At 44.9% G+C, this 24,315-nt stretch overlaps 1 protein-coding gene across 1 annotated transcript; it reads left to right on the forward strand.

The window, feature by feature from the left end:
- The first annotated feature begins 636 nt into the window (after positions 1–636).
- Positions 637–20,023, forward strand: LOC130135909 (uncharacterized). The gene is made up of 6 exons (XM_056305772.1): positions 637–820; positions 1,234–1,332; positions 1,425–1,600; positions 1,702–1,918; positions 7,722–7,904; positions 19,830–20,023. The coding sequence occupies exons 1-6, from the start codon at positions 637–639 to the stop codon at positions 20,021–20,023; spliced, it is 1,053 nt and encodes a 350-aa protein (XP_056161747.1).
- The last annotated feature ends 4,292 nt before the right edge of the window (positions 20,024–24,315 follow it).

Here is a 24,315-nt window from a genome sequence, read left to right on the forward strand (position 1 = left end):
GTAGCAAAAAGCTCTTGTCTGTCCATAGCACTTGCTGCATAGTAATTGTGTTGAAAAATCAAGTGTACCAAGTAATAACTACATCCAACTCTTGATAGTGTGATCTATCGAGTGATAGGAGTGGTGTATGCTGAGTGTAACTTGTTCAGTAATTTACTAGTGCAATGCAGCCCAACTTGTGGCTGTTAGTGGTGAGAGTGGACATATGCTTAGAATCAAAGCCAAACCACTATATATTCTTGTGTGCAGCTGCTTATTCTTCTATTTATCATTTCTAGCACACAGGTGAATCTTTACTTCTCTTACATCTGGTGAAACTCGATATCACTTATTACATGCAGTTTTTTGCGAAAGTTATTAAAACCTCTAAAGCAACCTATTCACCCTTCCTTTAGGTTCCAAAGTTAGTCTCAATAATTGGTATCAGAGTTCTGTTTCTCGTCTTTAGAAGTGTATCTCTTCTGAGTATAAAGATATTCTCTCATAGCCAACTTTGGTGGTTTTATCACTAGTGATGCTCTTGCTCCTAACAAGCCACCCTACTTTGTTGGAAGCAATTACAACTATTGGAAGTATAGAATGCAAGCCTATCTTGAGGCAACCGATCTCGAAATATGGGATGTAATCTCACGTGGCATGGAAGTACCTGCACCAGCTACTACTCGGAGAGATGCACAAGAAGCTCCAGCAGAGGATGCTACTACCAATGCTTCTACTGCACCTGATACAAAGGAAGCACGAAGAAGAAGAGCCTCTCATAATGCTAAAGCCAAATATCTTTTATATTGTTCTTTGTCTATTACTGAATATAACAAAAATTGTACATGTGCTACAGCTAAAAAAATGAGGGATCTACTAGAACTGACATTCGAAGGAACTGATAGAGTGAAGGAGACAAAGCTGAATATCCTCATTGGATAGTATGGGCTCTTCAAGATGAAATCAAATGAAACAGTAGCTCAATTGTTCAATAGATTCACGAAGATAGTGAACGGTCTGGCACACCATGGAAAGCTATTCATAAATGGAGAAAAAGTGAACAAACTACTGAGAGCCTTACCAAAGGAATGGAACAATGTAAAGACCTCGGTACGAGAAACAACAAGGATTCAATCAATTACACTCGAAGAGCTTATTGGAACATTCATGTCCTATGAAGTGGCACAAAAAATTGAGGAAGGTAGCTCAAAAGTAAGAAAGTTATAGCATTTAAAGCTAACAACAATAATGCAGGTGATCAATTGTCATCAGAATATGAAGGAGTTGATGAAGACATGGCGTTGTTCACTCGAAGGTTTAACGGCCTCATGAAAAAAGGAGGAAACTTCAAAGGCAAATGACAAATGAAGTTCCATGAAGAAAGAGGACCTTACAAAAGCAAAGAAGAATTCAAAGGTAAGGATCTTGTTTGTTATGAATGCAAGAAACCAAGTCATATAAACCCAGATTGCCCATTGGTCGAGAAGAGGAAGGAAAGTATGAAATGAAAAAGAAAGCACTGAAAGCTGAAACATGGAATGAATCAGAATGTGAAGCCAATGATGAAGAAGAAGCAAATCTTTGTCTAATGGCCAACTTAGATCATGAACAAGAAAATGAGGTAAATCAGCTTAAACTATCTTATGAAGAAATGCAGGATTTTTTAAAAGAAATATTTAAAGAACACAAAAAGGCTTTAAAAAGAATTTCTATTTTGAAAAGGAAGTATTTGATCTTACCACAGAAAAACTTGCTTGCAAGACTGTATTTGACAACATGAAAAAGGACTATGACCTCCAAGAAATGGAAGTTAAGTTTTCTCAAGTTGAGAATGACTCTCTCAAGGAAGAGATTTCAAAAATCAGCACAAAGTCTTCTCTTGGTTTAGAAATCTTGAAGCACATTCTCTCAATTCAGATTCCTCTCTACAACAAATGTGGTTTATGACATGAGGAAATGAAAATGAGAAGAATCCTTTTCCAAAATTCAAGGAATGATGGGCTAAACGACCTCCTGCAATCGTTATAAGAGTCATTAAGCAAAACACTTCACCACATCCTCCGACAAGCAATTTCCTGATTGTTCAATCTGCAATGAATATGGTCATTTCAAGTTAGAATGTCCAAATAAGCAGATGAAGCCCAAAAAGGTTCACTGGAGATTTGATGATATTCCCAAATCTAACATTAAAGGACTCAAGTTTAAGTGAGTACCAAAGAAAAGAAGAGCATCTCTTTCAATGTAGATAATTTTGAAGAGAAACAAATGGTACCTAGACAGCGGATGCTCACGACATACGATAGGAGATAGTTTCTGACGGGAGATAGTTCCAAATTTATAAGTCCCATCACCATAGATGGAGGCACTATTACCTTTGGAGGAAAAGACAAAGGAAAGATCATCGGTAAAGAAAACATTAGATTAGGAAATATGATCATTGAAGATGTTTTACTGATCAAAGGACTGGGTCACGATCTCGTAAGCATAAGTCAACTTTGTGACAATGGATACAAGACATCTTTGAGGAAGGTAAATGTATTGGTCTAAGTCAAGATAAATCCCAATTATTCACAAGTAAAAAGTATAGTAACATTTACTTGCTAAATGTGAATTTTGATGATGTTCAATGCCTAATGTCTATAAAGGATGAATGTGACCTCTGGCATAAGAAATTAGGTCATATCAATGCTAAGCAAATTACTAAGATCTCATCAAAAGATCTTGTTCGTAGTCTTCCAAAAATCAACTTCATCAAATGTGACTTATGCAGTGCATGTACTCTGGAAAAGCAAGTCAGATCATCTTTTAAGTCAATAAATACAATTGCAACTAACATATCTTTGCAGCTCATGTACATGAATCTATTTGGACCTACAAGGACCATGAGTCTAGGAGAAAGAAGGTACTGTTTGGTGATTGTTGAGTATTACTCAAGATTCACCTAGGTAATGTTTCTATCTCACAAGAATGAAGCATTTCATTCATTTGAGAAATTTGTTCAAAAGATCCAAAATGAAAAAGGATACAACATCACAACAATCAGAACAGACTATGGAGGTGAATTTGAAAATCAAATGTTTGCTGATTATTGCGACGAAAATGGAATAGAACACAATTTCTTCACAGCATACACTCCTCAATAGAATGGAGTTGCTGAGAGAAGAAATCTATCTTTGCAAGAAATGGCTAGAACTAAGATGATTGAAAGAAATATACCTACATACTTCTGGGCAGAAGCAGTTGCTACTGTTGTTTACACATTGAACAGAGTACTACTAAAATCACTTATGGAAAAGACTCCCTATGAAGTCTTCAAAGGAAGAAAACCCCATATATCATATTTTCACGTATTCATATGCAAATGTTTCACTCTCAAAACTAAGAATGATAACATTAGGAAATTTGATGCTCGTGCATGTGAAGGTATTTTTCTGGGATACTCAACTACTAGTAAAGCTTATCGTGTATTCATTAAAGATTCACAGGTAGTGGAAGAATCCATAAACGTGAAGTTCAAAGATGACTAGAAACGGACACAAGCAAATGACTGCGAAGAAATCATGCTCATACCCTCTCCCAACAATTAGCACCACCAGCTCCAAAATGCTAATGTTTCCAAGCAGAAAACTATTTCCAAAGATTGGAGATACAAAATAGAGTACCCCAAGGAACAAATCATTGGAAGTATAAATGAAGGAATCAAAACCATATCCTCACTCAAAAACCTAATGAATTCCTTGGCCCTCATATCTCATCAAGAATCCAAAAGGATCGAAGAAGCTATCTCTGGCAAAAGCTCGATAGAGGCCATGCAAGAGAAATTGCACCAATTCAAAATAAACGAAGTCTAGGAATTTGTGCAAAAACCCTCAGATCATCCAGTCATCGAAACAAAATGGGTATTCCGAAACAAACTTGATGACAAAGGTAATGTAATTCGCAATAAAGCAAGATTAGTTGCAAAGGGTTACTCACAGGAGGAAAGTATTGATTTTGATGAAACCCATGCTCCTGTTGCTAGACTGGAGACCATACAATTATTAACTGCTTATACATACTTTTACAATATTCAGCTATATCAAATGGATGTTAAAAGTGCTTTTCTTAATGGTTGCATTAAAGAAAAAGTCTTTGTTGAGCAACCTCTAGGATTTGAAGACTCAAGCAGACCGCAGGATGTTTACCGCTTAGAAAAGGCCATGTACGGACTTAAGCAAGCACCAAGAACTTGGTATGAAAGATTAAGTACATTTCTGGAAGAACATAATTTTGAGAAAGGTGAAGTGGATACCTGTCGCGCCGCACTTTTTTGGGGCACGCTAAGGAGGTACTTCCATTTGTCATGAATAGGGAAACTGTCGCCGAATGAGCTATTAGGGTCCGATGCGGATATTTCGCTCAAACGTCCCACGGACATCCCATCACTAGACAAATGGGGGCCTCTCCCAGATCATACCTCACGTGACAGCGGATTGTGATTTTTTTATCTTTTTATTTAGTCTAAGTTTTAATTTGGAGTCGCCATTAGTCATTATTAATAGGTTGACTAGAAACCTAATCAGGATATGGGAGAAATACCACGATTATGCGAACTAGAGATTCTAAATACGGGGACTTGATTACACTAATTATCTCGAGTCGAGATCCCTAACGCCCTTTCGATACCTAAAACGATATGATGTGTTTGACGTGCCACACGAGTTTTCGAGATCTGTCAACTAATTCTAACTATCCTAATCGCGGGAATTCAATCAATCAATATAAGCAATGTGATATTCTGAAATCCGACCCACTTGGAATTTATGAAATGAATGGTTTATGAACGTACTTGTAGTTAGATCTCGCCCGGAACTGATCATTCTGGGATACTAACCGCTAGGGAAAGGCTAATTAGGGATTTGAATTCGCGCGACTAAAGAAACTCGATCGTGAACCGACTTTCGACCATGAAAATTGTCGAGGTGACATTTTGAGCCAATGAAGGCCGATCCAAGGATAGTTAGGGGTCAATTCGCCGCTGTCATATTAATGGATCGCAGGTGATTTCGCTTGACCACGAAATGAATTGACGAATGACTCGAACCTATGTCAAACGATCGTGCCCATCGGAACTAGCGATCGATCCTCGCGATTAAGTGACAACCGAGATCGTCACGACCCGAGTGAACTTGAACGTGGCTTGATTTAGTATCGGCCACGGGTCAATAATGCGAATTTCCCCAAAAGCCACCCGTTAGTATGAGATATGTGCAAGTTACGTTATTTAGAACTTAGTCATTAATTAGAGACCAAGTTGGCCATTGAAAATTTAGAAAGTCACGACAGATCAGTTGGACGACGTTGTTATTAGTATGTTCAACCTTAGGATTATTCGAATCCTTCAGAAAAATCGAATTTCGGCTAGAAATGGGAAAATGACCGTTTTACCCTTGGAAGTTTGTTAAGGCCAAGTGTATTTGGGGAAGGGCATTTTGGTCATTTCGCCCTAGCATTAGAAATAGAAATTTTTGGATAATTTTGCCCTTGGACTTTTTGTGAAATCCCCAAATTACCCTTGGATATTTTGGAAAAGATTCGATCTCGGCCGTTGATCTCAAGATAAAATCGAATCTTGACCGTTGATTGGATTTTAGAGAGGAGGGCATGATGGTCTTTTGGCACCTCAATAATTGACCTTGGACTATTTAGTCCAAACTCTTTCTCTCTCTCCTCACTCTCTCCCTCTCTCTCTTGGCAAAATCCCCCCACCGATCGTCCGCCTCCCCCCCTTGGCCGTACCGCCGCCGTCCCGGCCACCGTCTGCCCGTCGCCGCCCGTCCGGTCATGGAGCCGTGCCCTCGCCACCCTCTCGTCGCCGTCTCTCTCTCTCTCTCCTTTCCGTGGCTGTGAGCAGCCGACCAAGCAAGCCAGCCGTCCACTTGCCTGGCCGGAGCAGCCGCTCGTCGGAGCCGCCACTCGCTTACCACCCCCGCTCACCTCACCGTCTCTCTCTCCCTTGCTTGTCCCCACCGAATCACCATCATCTTCATCTTGTCCTGTTCAGCCGCCGCCGCCGAGCCGCTCGTCGTCGCCGCCGCGTGGTCGCCGATCAGCCGCCCTTTCCACTCTAGCCGAGCTAGCCTAGAGTTCAATTAAGTCACCCCCTAAACCCTATTTAGGATGTCGGGTACCGATAGACGTAATTAGGGGCTGATTTGTTTAGGTTAGTGGCTGTTTAGGGCTAAAATTTGTGGCTGTTGAGGACTGATTGGTATTGGATGAATTGAGGTTGAATTGGGAATGTTTCGGGGCTGAATTGATGCCGAATTGAATGCTGGAAATTGGGACTCGTATTGACGAGCATATGGTTCGATTTAAGGGCAAATGGTGTCGGTTTGGTGCGTTGTATAGTGGCTGGATTGTGATACTTGTTATGACTTGAAATGAGTTTAGAAATGCCGAATTTATGCTCATGATATTGGTTGTGATTGTGGGCCCGTTAGTGGCCTTGTATGTTTGTTGAATCGTGAGCTGATTGATTTAAATGTGGGCTATTATGTGCGCGCATGGGCTTAATTGATTTAATTGGTAATTGGCCACGATTGAGTGTTGATTGAGCATGAGAAATGTGTATGATTTGGTACGTGCATGGGCCAACTGTGGTTGGCTAATATATTGGCATGTTGGTGTCGAGCAAGTGAATGAGTGAAAAATTATGTGGTGGTGCTGTATGTGTGGTGAAAAAAAAAATCCCTGAGGCGGTACCATTACGTGGGGAATTAATCTGTCCTGAGGCGGTACTACTACGCGGAACGATGCCCGGTATTACCGGAGGATGGCCAACCTGAGGGGGTACCATTACGCGGGTTGTGTCGTAGGTGGTGGGTGTTGAGCCTGAGGCGGTACCATTATGCGGGCCACGAAGTGTTGTTAATATGAGTTAGTCGTAGTGAACCTGAGGCGGCACTATTACGCGAGTCATTGGTGAGTCGAGTGGAAAATATGAGATGGTCGCAGCGAACCTGAGGCGGTACCATTACGCGGGTCACTGGCGAGTCGGATTAAAATAGTGTGATGAGGCAGGATCAAGTGCGTGAAATGTTTTTGGCATATGCGTGTGGTTGGAAATTGTGCTATTGTGGCTAATGTGCAGGTTGCACGCAGGAAAGGCACAGGTAAGTATAAATTGTGTGCCTGTTATGTGATGGCTGAGTGTGGTTGTGTTTGTAATTATCTGGAGGTACGTGATAACCTAGGTGGGGTTTAGAGTGTGTACTTATTGAGATGTATTCTCATGGTTGTTTTAACCAACAATTTCAGAACCCCGGCCTGAGCCATGAACCTTCCACCGCCACCGCCGCAGCAGCGTTTTGGGATTCCTATGCACACCGATCACGATATTGTAGAATACCCGATAGATGATAACATGACCTGGGTGAAGTATACTACGGTAGTTTGGGTAGATATAGGACTACCCTTCTGGCAGGCCCATACATATACAGCTTGGATGTTCAGGCACGGGTTCGATGAGTTTGGCCCCGTCCGTGGCTTCGATGTCCCCTTTGATGGAGTTGGGGATTGGGATCCATCAGCCATACCCTCTTCTGATGGCGAGATGACTAGTTTGGAGACTAGTCTAGCGCAGTTCGGACTTTAGCCTGCACCTACAGTACCTGAGCCCTCAGGGGCCGACCATGATCCGGAGCCGGAAGAATCCCAGGTGAGGTATGATCCGATGGATGTGGATCTCGAGGTGATACCAGAGGAAGAAGACCCTGAAGCAGAACCTAAAGAGGCCCCAGAAGTAGAGCCCGAAGATGAGCCTGAAGAAGAACCAGAGGACGCACCCGAGTACGAGCCAGAGTACGATCCCGAGTTTGTGCCAGAGGACGAGTCGGATGAGGAACCAGATGAAGAGGAGCGGGTCGAGGTTCCAGCAGAGTCAGGTGATATAGACAACCTAATTGAGATCGAGGCCGAGTTGGAGTCCTCAGAGGAGCAGACAGTTCAGGGGGATTCAGATTCGGATCCTGAGGATTTAGACTCTGAGTGGACGCCATCCAGAGGATGCAGAGGCTAGTGTAGGGGCTAAGTGTAGACTTTTTGAAGTGTACCATTTTTGGAGATAGGGTATACCCAGGCTGCTGATCTTTTGATGTCGGTGGTGCATAGTTTGGATATTTTGTGTGCTTGTATATTATGAATTGTATATGTGGATATTGTATAAGTTTGGACAAGTACTGGATGTCGATACTTCCTCTTTGCCCCTAGTTAATTCTTGTCCGGGTGTTGGTGGCTTTCGCTGATGTTTAAATCTCTGATAAGTTGAATTGGGTCGGCAATATCCTAGGACTTCGCATTATTCGATAAGAGAAGTGTGCTGCGTGCTCGATGGGGTTCGGGGCATGACAAGAAGTGTGTTGCGTGCTCGATGGGGTTTCGGGCATGACATCACTTGTTGATTTGGTATCAGAGCGAGAATAGCTCGATCTTAGTTGGTTAAAGTCTGGAGTGATAAGGAGCAGAGACCCTGGGGTAGTAATCTAGGGAGACCTTAGCGAGTCATAGGGTGGAATGAGCTACGAGTGCCTCCAGATTGTTTGTTGTGATTGTTGGGTGAATTGATTGTATGACGATTGAAATGCAGGTGCGTCTGGACCTGAGGTAATTGCACAGACCCTATTGATTGTGGGCTTATGCTGTGGCAATTAATTACCTGCTGTGACATTCTAAAATCTGACCCACTTGGGATTTATGAAATGAGTAGTTTATGGACGTGCTTGTAGTTAGATCTCACCCGGAATTGATCACTTCGGGAATACTAACCGTTAGGGAAAGGCTAAATAGGGATTAAAATTTGCGCGACCAAAGAACTCAATCGTGAACCGACCTTCGACCATGAAAATTGTCGAGGTGTCATTTTGAGCCACTATAGGCCGATCTAAGGATAGCTACGGATCAGTTCGCCACTGTCATATTAGTGGATCGCGGGTGATTCCGCTGGACCACGAAATGAATTGACGAATGACCCTAAACCTATATCAAACAATCGTGCCCGTCGGATCTAGCGATCGATCCTCGCGATTAAGTAACAACCGAGGTCGTCACGACCCGAGTAAACTTATACGTGGCATGATTCAGTATCGGCCACGGGTCAAATGCGCGAATTTCCCCCAAAAGCCGCCCGTTAGTACGAGATTTGCGCAAGTTACGTTATTCAGAACTTAAGCATTAATTAGAGACCAAGTTGGGCATTGGAAATTTAGAAAGTCACGACAGATCATTTGGACGATGTTGTCATTTGCTCGGGTAACCTTGGATTTGTCCAAATCCTTCAGAAAAATTGAATTTCGGCGAGAAACGGAAAATGACCAATTTACCCCTGGAAATTTGTTAAGGCTAATGTAATTTGGGAAGGGCATTCTGGTAATTTCACCTTAGCCTTAGAATTAGAGATTTTTGGACAATTTTGCCCTTGGACTTTTTGAGAAATTCCCAAATTGCTCTTGGATATTTTGGAAAAGATTCGATCCGGGCTGTTGATCTCAAGATAAGATCGAATCTAAGCCGTTGATTGGATTTGTGAGAGAAGGGCAAGATGGTCTTTTGGCCTTTAATTATTGGCTTGGATTATCTAAGCCCATTTTTCCCTCTCTCTCTCCTTACTTTCTCCCTCTCTCGGCTCCCTCTCCTCCCCCACCGATCGACCGCCCCTCCCCTTTGCCGCGCCGCCGCTCACCGGCCACCGTCCGCCGTGCCACCGTCGTCCCGCCACCGAACCGCCGCACCACCACCCTCACGCCGTCCTTCTCTCTCTCTCTCTCACCCTCCCGTGGCCGTGAACCGTGGCCAAGGAAGCCGTCGTCCAGCCAACCGCCGCCGTCGCCGCCCCGCTCGCCGGTGCCGAGTGCCGCCGTGAGGCCGCCGATCAGCCGCCCCCTTCCCACTCTAGCCGAGCCAGTCTAGAGTTTGTGTAAGTCACGCCCTAAACTCTATTTAGGACTTCGGGTATCAACGGATGAATTAGGGCTAAATCGGATTAATTAGTGTCGGTTTATGGGTTATTTGGGACCGTTTAGGGGTTATGTTGGTATTTTGATTTAGAAATTGATATGGGTTGATTTTAGATGGTGAAATGATGATGTTTTGGGGCTGAGAGGATGTGAAATTGGGTGTTGGAAATTGGGCTCGTATTGACGAGCGTATGATTCAATTTCGAGGCAAACGGTACCGGTTTGGTGCGTTGATTTATGGCTGAATTGTGGTGAAGATTCGGGTTAAAAATGGATGAGGAAATGTTGAATTTTGTGCCCATGTAGTGGCTGTGTTTGTGGGCCCGTTAGTGGCCTTGTATGTTTGTTGTATCGTGACTTGATTGATTGAAATGTGTTTCGTTATGTGCACGCTTGGGCCGAATTGAAATTTACTATCAATTGGCCGTGTTGGGTGTTTATTGAGCTTGAGAAATGCGTGGTTTGATGCGTGCATGGGCCAAGTGTGATTGGCTAATATGTTGGCATGTGGGTGTTGAATGTGTGAACGAGTGAGAAAGCAAGTGGGGTGTGATACGTGTGATAATGGAAATCCCTGAGGCGGTATCATTACGCGGGGAATTGATCCGTCCTGAGGCCATACGACTACGCGGGACGATGCCCGGTATTACCAGAGGACGACCAACCTGAGGCGGTACCATTACGCGGGTTGTGTCGTAGGTGGTGGGTGTTGAGCCTGAGGCGATACCACTACGCGGGCAAGATACACGGCCTGAGACGGTACCAATATGCGGCCTTGAAGTGTTGTTATGAGTTAGTCGCAATGAACCTGAGGCGGTACTATTACGCGGATCACTGGTGAGTTGTGGAGAAATAATGTGATGAGACAGGAATGAGTGTGGGAAATGTAACAAGAACGTGCATGTGATTGGAAATTATACTACTGTGGCTAACGTGCAGGTCGCACGCAGGAAAGGCCCAGGTAAGTATAAATTGTGTGCCTGTGATGTGATGGCTGAGTGTGCTTGTGATTGTGGTTGTCTGGAGGTACGTGATAGCCTAGGTAGGGTTTAGGGTGTGTGCTTATTGAGATGTAATCTCATGGTTGTTTCAACCGACAATTTCAGAACCCCGGCCTAAGCAATGAATCTCCCAACGCCGACACCTGAGCGTTTTGGAGTACCGATGCACACCGACCATAATGTTGTAAAATACCCGATAGACGATAATATGACCTGGATCAAGCATACCACAGTAATCTGGGTAGACGTAGGGTTACCCCTTTGGCAGGCCCATACCTCTACCGCTTGGTTCTTTCGAGACGGGTAGATGAGTTTGGCCCCGTCCATGGATTTGATGTCCCCTTTGACGGAGTTGGAGATTGGGACCTGGTAGCCATACCCCTCCCGACGGCGAGATGATGAGTCTAGAGACTAGCCGCAGGGCCTGACTTCAACTTCGACTTGCGCCCGCAAAGACCGAACCTTGAAGTAATACCCGAAGAAGAACCAGAAGATGAAGACCCTGAGGACGAACCTGAAGAGGCACCGGAAGAAGAGCCTGAAGAGGAGCCAGAGGACGTACCCGAGTATGAGCCATGGTACGATCCCGAGTTTGTGCCAGAGGACGAGTCGAACGAGGAGCCAATCGAAGAGGAGCGGTTGAGGTTCCAGCGGAGTCGGGTGATATAAACAACCCGATCGAGATCAAGACCAAGCCGGAGTCCTCAGAAGAGCAGACAGTCCGGGGGGATTCAGATTCAGATGACGAGGAATCAAATTCGGAGTGGACACCAAGCAGAGGGCGTAGGGGCTAGTGTAGAGGTCTGGAATAGGCTTTTTGAAGTGTACCATTTTTGTGATAGAGTACCCAGGCTATCGATCCTTTTTGACATCGGTGGTTTATAGTATAGAAGTTCGGTGTGCTCGTATATATTGTGGTTTGTAAATTGTGGATATTATATAAATTTGAATCAGTATTGGATGTGGTTAATCTCCCATGTTTACCCCAGTTGTTATTGTCTGGGTATTGATTGTGGCTTTCGTTGATGGACATAAATCTCTGATAAGTTGAATTGGGTCAGTGATACCCTGGGATGTCGCATCATTCGACCAGAGAAGTGTGTCGCGTTCTCGATGGGGTTCGGGGTGTGACATCACTTGTTGGTTTAGTATCAGAGCGAAGACAACTCGATCTAAACTGGTCGAAGTTTGGAGTGATAAGGAGCAGGGACCCTGGGGTAGTAATCTAGGGAGACCTTAGCGAGTCATAGGGTGGAATAAGCTACACGTGCCTCCAGATTGTTTGTTGTGATTGTTGGGTGAATTGAGTGTTATAACGATTGAATTGCAGGTGCGTCTGGACCTGAGGTAAGTGCGCAGACCCTATTGATTGCGGCCTTGTGCCTGTGGTGATTGATTTCCTGCTGAGTGAATTATTGTGTTAATTCACTGCCTAAAACTAGACTAGTATAGCTGGCCTAGGTTTCTAATTCTTGAGTGGAATTATAGCAGGTAGACGAGTGGTAGAAATCGTGAGGATGAGTTCACAAGGTAGAGGAACTGGGGGTCCGTCCAGCTCGCGAGCCCGAACTCGACCTGCAGAAGATCCTAGAATGGAAGCGGTCATGAGGACCCTAGAACAGATCGATAATCTGATAGGACAGCAAACTCAGGAACGAGCTGCCACGATTGCCCTAGCTGCCGAGGCCGCTGTGGCCGCTGCTGCCAATAATAATAATGAGAATCAAGGGCAGGGGCAGGTGAATGCGAATAGACAAATGCACCAATTAGTTGAACAGTTTCTGAAGTTAAAGCCTCCTAAGTTTGATGGTAGAGGCGATCTTGAGGGTGCATCGCTGTGGGTGGAGGAATTAGAAAAAGCTTTTGAAGTATTGGGATGTACAGACGAGGAGAAAGTGACATTAGCCGTATATCAATTGGAAGGAAATGCAAATGATTGGTGGAAAGCCACCAGAGGAATGATATTCCCGGCTCGCACAGCCCAGACTTGGGCGATGTTCGTGGAAGCCTTTAATGGTAAAGATTTTTCTGAGAGTGCCCGGGAACAAAAATTATCTGAGTTTATGAGGTTACGTTAGGGGCAGAGAACGGTGGATCAGTACGAGGCCGAATTTGCTCGGTTGTCTAAATTTGCCCCGAAAATGGTTGAGGACCCGTTAGATAGGGCTCGAAGGTTTCGAGATGGTTTGAAACCGGACCTTCACAGCCAAATGATTTCATTGAATCTAAGAGGGTATAATGAAATTTATGATAGGGCTCAAGCAATTGAGCGAGACTTGGCGGATAGGGCAGCCGCTTCTGGGTTTAGGTTTGCCCAAGGTAGGGACAACCGTCAGTTAGGAAAGAGGCCAATGACGGGTAATAGACATTTTGTCCCTCATGCTAGAAGGAATATAGGGAAGCCGGCCCGTAATCAGAACGGTCCATGTCGGGTATGTGGGGAAAGACACGGAAATGGACCTTGTCCAACCAGGGGCAGAGCGTGTTTTGGATGTGGTGGATTTGGTCATCACATAAGGTTTTGCCCTAACCTCAGGCATAATAGATCGCCTGCGTTGCCGCCACCCCAGAATGGGAACCAGACTGGAGCGGCCCAGACAGCTAATCAAACTAGGCCACAAGCGCAAGGACGAGTGTACGCCATGGCCAGAAGAGAAATTGAGAACGCGTCAGGAGTTGTCACGGGTACGGTTTTTCTGTGCGACCATGTTGCGTATGCTTTATTTAATCCTGGGGCGTCGCATTCATTTATATCTGAGCAATTTGTCGAGTTGATTGGAATAAAACCGCAGTTGCTTGATGTTGTGTTATGTATTACAACTCCCTTGAATGATAAGATGCTAGTCTCGTTGGGGTGCCCAAATTGTAAGATTGTGATTGGGGATAGGGAGGAAATGATTGATTTAGCGATTCTAGTAATGTATGATTTTGATGTGATAGTGGGTGTGAACTGGCTATCTAAGCAGAGGACCGTAATGGATTGCAATAACAGGGTGATCCAATTTAATCCCGTTGGACATCCGGAATTCAAATTTGTGGGAAATCGAGGGGGACCCTCGATTCCATGGATTTCGTCGCTAGAAATTACTAAGTTATTGAATGAAGGGTGTCAAAGATTTCTAGCGGCTGTAGTGGATTCGACGGCTGAGGAGCCGGGGCTAGAGGACATAGCCGTGGTATGCGATTATCCCGATGTTTTTCCTCAGGAACTACCGGGATTGCCACCAAAAAGAGAAGTAGAGTTTGTAATCGAGTTGGCACCTGGAACTGAGCCAATCTCGAAGGCACCTTATAGAATGTCGCTGTCGGAGTTAAAGGAATTAAAGGTGCAAATGCAAGAATTATTAGACAAAGGATTTATTCGTCCGAGTGCGTCCCCGTGGGGAGCGCCAGTTTTATTTGTGAGGAAGAAAGATAGATCATTGAGGTTATGTATTGACTACAAGCAGCTAAATCAGGTGACGATTAAAAATAAATATCCCCTACCGAGGATTGATGATTTGTTTGATCAATTACAAGGGGCTTCAGTGTTTTCTAAAATTGATTTGAGGGCGGAGTATCATCAATTGAGGATTAGGAAGGAGAATATATCGAAGACGGCATTTAGGACGAGATATGGACATTATGAATTTACGGTAATGCCATTTGGATTGACGAACACCCCTGCTACCTTTATGGACTTAATGAATCGGGTGTTTAAGGAGTTCTTAGATCAATTTGTGATCGTTTTTATAGACGATATACTGGTGTACTCGAAGAGCCTAGAGGAGCATGAGTTTCACTTGAGTAGAGTATTGCAGACTTTAAGAGAGAACGCACTGTATGCTAAGTTTAGCAAGTGCGAGTTCTGGCTCAATCGAATAGCATTTCTCGGACACGTGATCTCTGGGGAAGGAATCTCAAATGGATCCATCGAAGATTGAGGCCGTAATGAAATGGCCGAGACCAACGATGGTAACAGAGGTTCGAAGCTTTCTGGGTTTGGCAGGATATTATCGTTGTTTCGTGAAAGGGTTTTCGGCAATAGCGACACCGTTGACACATTTGTTGAAAAAGGAAACGAGATTTGAGTGGACCGATAAATGTGAAAGAAGTTTTCAGGAATTAAAGCATAGATTGACAACGGCACCGGTGTTGACTATTCCATCAGGACCCGGAGGATATGAATTTATAATGATGCGTCGTTGAAAAGATTGGAGTGTGTACTCATGCAAAATGGACAAGTAGTGGCCTACGCATGAAGGCAGTTAAGATCGCATGAGTTGAACTATCCGACGCACGATTTGGAGTTAGCTGCAATAGTATTCGCCCTCAAGATTTGGCGATACTATTTATGCGGAGAGAAATTTCAGATTTATACCAACCATCAGAGCCTCAAATATTTATTTTCTCAAAAGGAACTTAATATGAGGCAGCGTCGTTGGATGGAGTTGCTTAAGGATTATGATTGTGATATTTTATATCACCCCGGAAAGGCCAACCGGGTAGCCGATGCATTGAGTCGGAAGTCAAGCATCGCACATTTGATGATCAAGGAATGAGCATTGTTAGAAAAAGTACGAGACTAGGAGTTTAGATTCGAAGTAAGTCAAGTCTCGAGCTTGCTAGCCACGCTAAGTATTGAACCGGAGATCCAGGCTAAGATTAAGACTTTGCAGTCTACGGATCAAGAAATCCAAAGGGTTCTAGAGTTGGATGATACTAAAAGAAAGCCGGACTTCCAGATATCCGAAGACGGGATACTGAAGTTCCGTGGATGATTATGTGTGCATGACGATGCGAAACTTAAGGAAGAAATTTTGTCAGAAGCGCATCGTAGTAGTTATAGTATCCACCCAGGTAGTACCAAAATGTATCAGAATTTGAGGCAGTACTATTGGTGGAATGGTATGAAGGTAGACATAGCCAGACATGTGGCCAAGTGTCTGACGTGCCAGCAAGTGAAGGCACAACATTGTAAGCCCGGAGGATTATTGCGACCTTTGGAAATCCCAGAATGGAAATGGGAGCATATAACTATGGATTTTGTGACGGGATTACCAAGGAGCCAAAGAGGCCATGATACTATTTGGGTGATTGTCGACAGATTGACAAAGTCGGCACACTTTTTGGCTGTGCGAAAGGACTTCGCATTAGATCGATATGCCGAGTTATATGTGCAACAGATAGTTCGTTTGCATGAGGTACCAGTGACTATTACCTCAGATCGTGATCCTAGGTTTATCGCAAATTTTTGGAAAAGTCTATAGATGGCATTAAGATCAAAGCTACAGTTTAGTATAGCTTTCCATCCACAAACAGATGGCCAGTCTGAGAGGACGATTCAGACTTTAGAGGATATGCTTAGGGCATGTGTATTGGATTTTTAGGATAAGTGGGAAGAGCAATTGCCCTTAGCAGAATTTACCTATAATAATAGTTTTCAGCAGAGCATCAGAATGGCGCCCTTTGAAGCGCTATATGGCAGGGCCTGTAGGACGCCCGTGTGTTGGGACAAAGTAGGAGAAAGGAGTATAACCGGGCCAGAGTTAATTCAACAATCAATCGAGGCTGTTAAGGTGATTCGTGAAAGGCTGAAAACAGCTCAAAGCCGTCAAAAGAGTTATGCAGACAGAAGGCGAAGACCTTTGGAGTTTCAAGTAGGGGATCACGTATTCTTTAAGGTAACGCCCATGAGAGGACTATCCAGGTTCGGTAAGAAAGGGAAGTTGAGTCCGAGGTACGTGTGACCTTTTGAGGTTTTTAGAAAGGATTGGAGATTTAGCTTATCGCCTTGCACTTCCGTCAAATTTATCGTAAGTGCATAATGTGTTCCACGTATCGATGTTGAGGAAATATGAACCGGACCCAACTCACGTGTTGAATTATGAAGAGATAGAAGTCGATGACACGATGTCAAATGTCGAGAGACCGATAAGGATTGAAGATCGGAAAGAACGGGTTCTAAGGAACAAGACGATCCCATTGGTCAAGGTTGTTTGGGAACACCACGCGACAGAAGGCGCAACGTGGGAAAGCGAAGAGCAAATGCAGCGTCAATACCCCTACTTATTTGAGTAGTTAGTGTAATTTGTAAATTTCGAGGACGAAATTTTTATAAGGGGGGAAGCGTTGTGACATTTTGAAATCCGACCTACTTGGGATATATGAAATGAGTAGTTTATGGACGTGCTTGTAGTTAGATCTCGCCCGGAATTGATCACTTCGGGAATACTAACCGATAGGGAAAGGCTAAATAGGGATTTAAATTCGCGCGACCAAAGAACTCGATCGTGAATCGACCTTCGACCTTGAAAATTGTCGAGGTGACATTTTGAGCCACTGAAGGCCGATCCAAGGATAACTAGGGATCAGTTCGCCACTATCATATTAGTGGATCGCGGGTGATTCTGCTAGACCACAAAATGAATTAACGAATGACCCTAAACCTATACCAAACGATCGTGCCTGCCGGATCTAGCGATCGATCCTCGCGATTAAGTGACAACCGAGGTCGTCACAACCCGAGTAAACTTGTACGTGGCATGATTCAGTATCGACCACGGGTCAAATGCGCGAATTTCCCCAAAAGCCACCCGTTAGTACGAGATATGCGCAAGTTACGTTATTCAGAACTTAAGCATTAATTAGAGACCAAGTTGGGCATTGGAAATTTAGAAAGTCACGATAGATCATTTGGACAATATTGTCATTTGCTCGGGTAACCTTGGATTTGTCCGAATACTTCAGAAAAATTGAATTTCGGCGAGAAACGGAAAATGACCATTTTACCCCTAGAAATTTGTTAAGGCTAATGTAATTTGGGAAGGGCATTTTGGTAATTTCGCATTAGCCTTAGAATTAGAGTTTTTTGGACAATTTTGCCCTTGGACTTTTTGAAAAATTCCAAACTTGCCCTTGGATTTTTGGAAAAGATTCGATCCGAGCCGTCGATCTCAAGATAAGATCGAATCTAAGCCGTTGATTGGATTTGTGAGAGAAGGGCAAGATGGTCTTTTGGCCTTCAATTATTGGCTTGGATTATTTAAGCCCATTTTTCCCTCTCTCTCTTCACTTTCTCCCTCTCTCGGCTCCCTCTCCTCCCTCACCGACCGACCGCCCCTCCCCCTTGCCGCGCCGCCGCTCACCGGCCACCATCCGCCGTGCCACCGCCGTCCCGCTACCGAACTGCCGCACCACTACCCTCACGCTGTCCTTCTCTCTCTCTCTACCCTCCCGTGGCCGTGAACCGTGGCCAAGGAAGCCGTCGTCCAGCCAACCGCCGCCGTCGCCGCCCCGCTCGCCGGTGCCGAGTGCTCGCCGTCGCCGATCGCCGCCGATCAGCCGCCCCCTTCCCACTCTAGCCGAGCCAGTCTAGAGTTTGTGTAAGTCACGCCCTAAAATCTATTTAGGACTTCGGGTATCAACGGACGAATTAGGGCTAAATCGGATTAATTAGTGTCGGTTTATGGGTTATTTGGGACCGTTTAGGGGTTATGTTGGTATTCTGAATTAGAAATTGATATGGGCTGATTTTAGATTGTGAAATGATGATGTTTCGGGGCTGAGACGATGTGAAATTGGGTGCTGGAAATTGGGCTCGCATTGAAGAGCGTATGATTCAATTTCGAGGCAAACGGTATCGGTTTGGTGTGTTGATTTATGGCTGAATTGTGGTGACGATTCGGGTTAAAAATGGATGACGAAATGTTGAATTTTGTGCCCATGTAGTGGCTGTGTTTGTGGGCCCGCTAGTGGCCTTGTATGTTTGTTGTACCGTGACTTGATTGATTGAAATGTGTTTCGTTATGTGCACGCTTTGGCCGAATTGAAATTTACTATCAATTGGCCGTGTTGGGTGTTTATTGAGCTTGAGAAATGCGTGGTTTGATGCGTGCACGGGCCAAGTGTGATTGGCCAATATGTTGGCATGTGGGTGTTGAATGTGTGAACGAGTGAGAAAGCGAGTGGGGTGCGATACTTGTGATAATGGAAATCCCTGAGGCGGTATCATTACGCGGGGAATTGATCCGTCCAGAGGCGGTACGACTACGTGGGACGATGCCCGGTATTACCGGAGGACGGCCAACCTGAGGCGGTACCATTACGCGGGTTGTGTCATAGGTGGTGGGTGTTGAGCCTGAGGCGATACCACTACGCGGGCAAGATACACGGCCTGAGGCGGTACCAATACGCGGCCCTGAAGTGTTGTTATGAGTTAGTCGCAGTGAACCTGAGGCGGTACTATTACGCGGGTCACTGGCAAGTTGTGGAGAAATAATGTGATGAGACAGGAATGAGTGTGGGAAATGTAACAAGAACGTGCATGTGATTGGAAATTATACTACTGTGGCTAACGTGCATGTCGCACGCAGGAAAGGTCCAGGTAAGTATAAATTGTGGGCCTGCGATGTGATGGCTAAGTGTGATTGTGATTGTGGTTGTCTGGAGGTACGTGATAGCCTAGGTGGGGTTTAGGGTGTGTGCTTATTGAGATGTAATCTCATGGTTGTTTCAACCAACAATTTCAGAACCCCGGCCTGAGCAATGAATCTCCCACCGCCGCCACCTGAGCGTTTTGGAGTACCGATGCACACCGACCACAATGTTGTAGAGTACCCGATAGACGATAATATGACCTGGATCAAGCATACCACAGTAGTCTGGGTAGACGTAGGATTACCCCTTTGGCAGGCCCATACCTATACCGCTTGGTTCTTTCGAGACGGGGTAGATGAGTTTGGCCCCGTCCGTGGATTTGATGTCCTCTTTGACGAAGTTGGAGATTGGGACCCGGCAGCCATACTCCCTCCCGACGGCGAGATGACGAATCTAGAGACTAGCCTGGCACAGTCTGGACTTTAGCCTGCGCCTGCAGCACTTGAACCTTCGGGGGCCGAGCATGAACTAGAGCCTGAAGAATCCCAGGCGGGGTATGATCCAATGGATATGGACCTCGAAGTAATACCCAAAGAAGAACCAGAAGATGAAGACCCTGAGGACAAACCTGAAGAGGCACCGGAAGAAGAGCCTGAAGAGGAACCAGAGGACGTACCCGAGTATGAGCCATAGTACGATCCTGAGTTTGTGCCAGAGGACGAGTTGGACGAGGAGCCAATCAAAGAGGAGCGGGTTGAGGTTCTAGTAGAGTCGGGTGATATAAACAACCCGATTAAGATAGAGGCCGAGTCAGAGTCCTCAGAGGAGCATACCGTTCAAGGGGATTCAGATTCGAATGATGAAGAATCAGATTCTGAGTGGACGCCAAGCAGAGGGCGTAGGGGTTAGTGTAGGGGTTGAGAGTAGGCTTTTTGAAGTGTACCATTTTTGGTGATAGGGTACCCAGGCTATCGATCCTTTTTGACATCGGTGATTTATAGTATAGAAGTTCGGTGTGCTTGTATATATTGTGGTTTGTAAATTGTGGATATTATATAAGTTTGAATTAGTAATGGATGTGGTTAATCTCCCCTTGTTTTACCCCGGTTGTTATTGTTCGGGTATTGATTGTGGCTTTCGGCGATGGACATAAATCTCGATAAGTTGAATTGGGTCGGCGATACTCAGGATGTCGCATCATTCGACTAGAGAAGTGTGTCGCGTGCTCGATGGAGTTTGGGGCGTGACACCCGTTGAATGAATTATTGTGTTAATTCAGCGCCTAGGACTAGGCGGTATAGTTGGCCTAGGTTTCTAATTTATGAGTCGAATTATAGGTGGTAGGCAGTGGTAGAAATCGTGAGGATGAGTTCACGAGGTAGAGGGACTGGGGTCCGTCCGTCACCACGAGCCCCCGCTGCAGGGAGATCCTAGAATGGATGCGGTCATGAGGACCCTAGAAGAAATTGGTAATCTGATAGGACGGCAGACTCAGGAACGAGCTGCCACTATTGCCCAAGCTGTCGAGGCCGCTGTGGCCGCTGCTGCCAATAATAATAATGGAAATCAAGGACGGGGGCAAGTGAATGTAAATAGATAAATGCACCAATTAGTCGAGCAGTTCCTGAAATTAAAGCCTCTTAAGTTTGATGGTAGAGGCGATCTTGAGGCTGCATCGCTTTGGGTAGAGGAGTTGGAAAAAGCTTTTGAGGTATTAGGATGCACTGAGGAAGAGAAAGTAACATTGGCGGTGTACCAACTCCAGGGAAATGCAAGTGATTGGTGAAAAGCCACCAGAGGAAGGGTGTTCCCGGCTGGTACCGCCCAGACTTGGGCGATGTTTGTGGAAACCTTTAATGGTAAATATTTTTATGAGAGTGCCTGGGAACAGAAATTGTTTGAGTTTATGAGGCTACGTCAGTGGCAGAGAACGGTGGATCAGTACGAGGTCGAATTTGCTCGGTTGTCTAAGTTCGCCCCAAAAATGGTTGAGGACCCGTTGGATAGGGCTCGAAGATTCCGAGACGGCTTGAAACCGAACCTTCGCAGCCAAATGATTTCATTGAATTTGAGAGAGTATAACGAGATTTATGATAGGGCTCAAGCGATTAAGCGGGACTTGGCGAATAGAGCCGCCGCTTCTGGGTCGAGATTTGCTCAGGGTAGGGACAACGGTCAATTAGGAAAGAGGCCAATGACGGGTAATCGATGTTTTGTCCCTCATGCTAGAAGGAATATAGGGAAACCGACCCGTTTTCAGAATAGTCCATGTCGGGTGTGTGGGGAAAGACATGGAAATGGACATTGTCCAACCAGGAGCGGAGCGTGTTTCAGATGTGGCGGATTTGGTTATCATGTAAGGTTTTGCCCCAACCTCAGCCAGAATAGATCGCCTGCGTTGCCGCCACCCCGGAACGGGAACCAAACCGGAGCTGCTCAGACAGCTAATCAGACTAGGCCACAGGCCCAAGAACGGGTGTACGCCATTGCCAGAAGAGAGATTGAGAACGCGCCAGGGGTTGTCATAGGTACGGTTTCTCTGTGCGACCATGCTGCGTATGCTTTATTTGACCCTGGGGCGTCGCATTCATTTATATCTGAGCAATTTGTTGAGTTGACTGGTATAGAACCGCAGTTGCTTGATGTTGTGTTGTGTGTTACAACTCCCTCGAATGATAAGATGCTAGTCTCGTTGGGGTGCCCGAATTGTAAAATTGTGATTGGTGATAAGGAGGAAAGGATTGATTTAGCGGTTCTAGCCATGTATGATTTTGATGTGATAGTGGGTATGGACTGGCTGTCTAAGCAGAGGGCCGTAATGGATTGTAATAGTAGGGTGATCCAATTTAATCCCGTTGGACATCCGGAATTCAAATTTATGGGAAATCGAAGGGGACCCTCGATCCCATGGATTTCGTCGCTAGAAATAACCAAGTTGTTAAACGAAGGGTGTCAAGGATTTCTAGCGGCCATAGTGGACTCGATGGCTGTGGAACCGAGGCTAGAGGACATAGCCGTGGTGTGCAATTATCCCGATGTCTTTCCTCAGGAATTGCCAGGATTGCCACCAGAAAGAGAAGTACAATTCGTAATCGAGTTGGCCCTTGGGACTAAGCTAATTTCGAAGGCACCTTATAGAATGTCGTTGTCAGAATTAAAAGAGTTAAAGGTGCAAATGCAAGAATTATTGGACAAAGGATTTATTCGTCCGAGTGCGTCCCCGTGGGGAGCGTCAGTTTTATTTGTGAGGAAGAAAGATGGATCGTTAAGGTTATGTATTAACTACAGGCAGCTAAATCAGGTGACGATCAAAAATAAATATCCCCTGCCGAGGATTGATGATTTGTTTGATCAATTACAAGGGGCTTCGGTGTTTTCTAAAATTGATTTGAGAACGGGATATCATCAATTGAGGATTAGGAAGGAGGATATACCAAAGACGGCATTTAGGACGAGATATGGACATTATGAATTTACAGTAATACCGTTCGGATTGACGAACGCCCTTGCTACCTTTATGGACTTAATGAATCGGGTGTTTAAGGAGTTCTTAGATCAATTTGTGATTGTTTTCATAGACGATATACTGGTGTACTCGAAAAGCCTAGAAGAGCATGAGTTTCACTTGAGTAAAGTTTTGCAGACTTTAAGAGAGAACGCACTGTATGCTAAGTTTAGCAAGTACGAGTTCTGGCTCAATCAAGTAGCATTTCTCGGACACGTGATCTCTGGGGAAGGAATCTCAGTGGATCCAACGAAGATTGAGGTGGTAATGAAGTGGCCGAGACCGACGACGGTAACAGAGGTTCGAAGCTTTCTGGGTTTGGTAGGATATTACCGACGCTTCGTGGAAGGGTTTTCGGCAATAGCGACACCGTTGACACATTTGTTGAAAAAGGAAACGAGGTTTGAATGGACCGACAAATGTGAAAGGAGTTTTCAGGAATTAAAACATAGATTGACAACGGCACTGGTGTTGACTATTCCATCAGGACCCGGAGGATACGAAATTTATAGTGATGCGTCGTTGAAAGGATTAGGGTGTGTACTCATGCAAAATGGACAGGTAGTGGCCTACGCATTAAGGGAGTTAAGACCGTATGAGCTGAACTAAACGATGCATGATTTGGAATTAACCGCTATAATATTCGCCCTTAAGATTTGGCGACATTATCTATGCGGAGAGAAATTTCAAATATATACAGATCACCAGAGCCTTAAATATCTGTTTTCTCAAAAAGAGTTAAATATGAGGCAGCGTCGGTGGATGGAATTGCTCAAGAATTACGATTGTGATATTTTATGTCACCCCGAGAAGGCCAACCGGGTAGCCGATGCATTGAGTCGGAAGTCAAGCATCGCACACTTGATGGTCAAGGAATGGACATTGTTGGAAAAAGTGCGAGACTCGAAATTTAGATTTGAAGTAAGTCAAGTCTCGAGTTTGCTAGCCACGCTAAGGATTGAACCAGAGATCCAGGCTAAGATTAGGACTTTACAGTCTTCGGATCAAGAAATCCAAAAGATTCTAGAGATGGATGATACCAAGAGAAAGCCGGACTTCCAGATATCCGAAGACGGGATATTGAAGTTCCGTGGACGATTATGCGTGCCTGACAATGCGGAACTTAAGGAAGAAAGTCAGAAGCGCATCGTAGTAGTTATAGCATCCATCCCGGTAGTACGAAAATATATCAGAATTTGAGGCAATACTATTGGTGGAATGGTATGAAGGTAGACATAGCCAGACATGTGGCCAAGTGTCTAATGTGCCAGCAAGTGAAGGCACAACATTATAAGCCCGAAGGATTGTTGCGACCTTTAGAAATCCCAGAGTGGAAATGGGACATATAACTATGGACTTTGTTACGGGATTACCGAGGAGCCAAAGATGCCATGATACTATTTGGGTGATTGTCGATAAATTGACAAAGTCAGCACACTTTTTGGTCGTGCGAAGGACTTCGCATTAGATCGATATGCCG

Source organism: Syzygium oleosum, unplaced genomic scaffold (assembly GCF_021117445.2).
Source record: "Syzygium oleosum isolate NSW1041296 unplaced genomic scaffold, Sole_v2.1 Sole_v2.39, whole genome shotgun sequence".
Lineage (NCBI taxonomy): Eukaryota > Viridiplantae > Streptophyta > Magnoliopsida > Myrtales > Myrtaceae > Syzygium > Syzygium oleosum.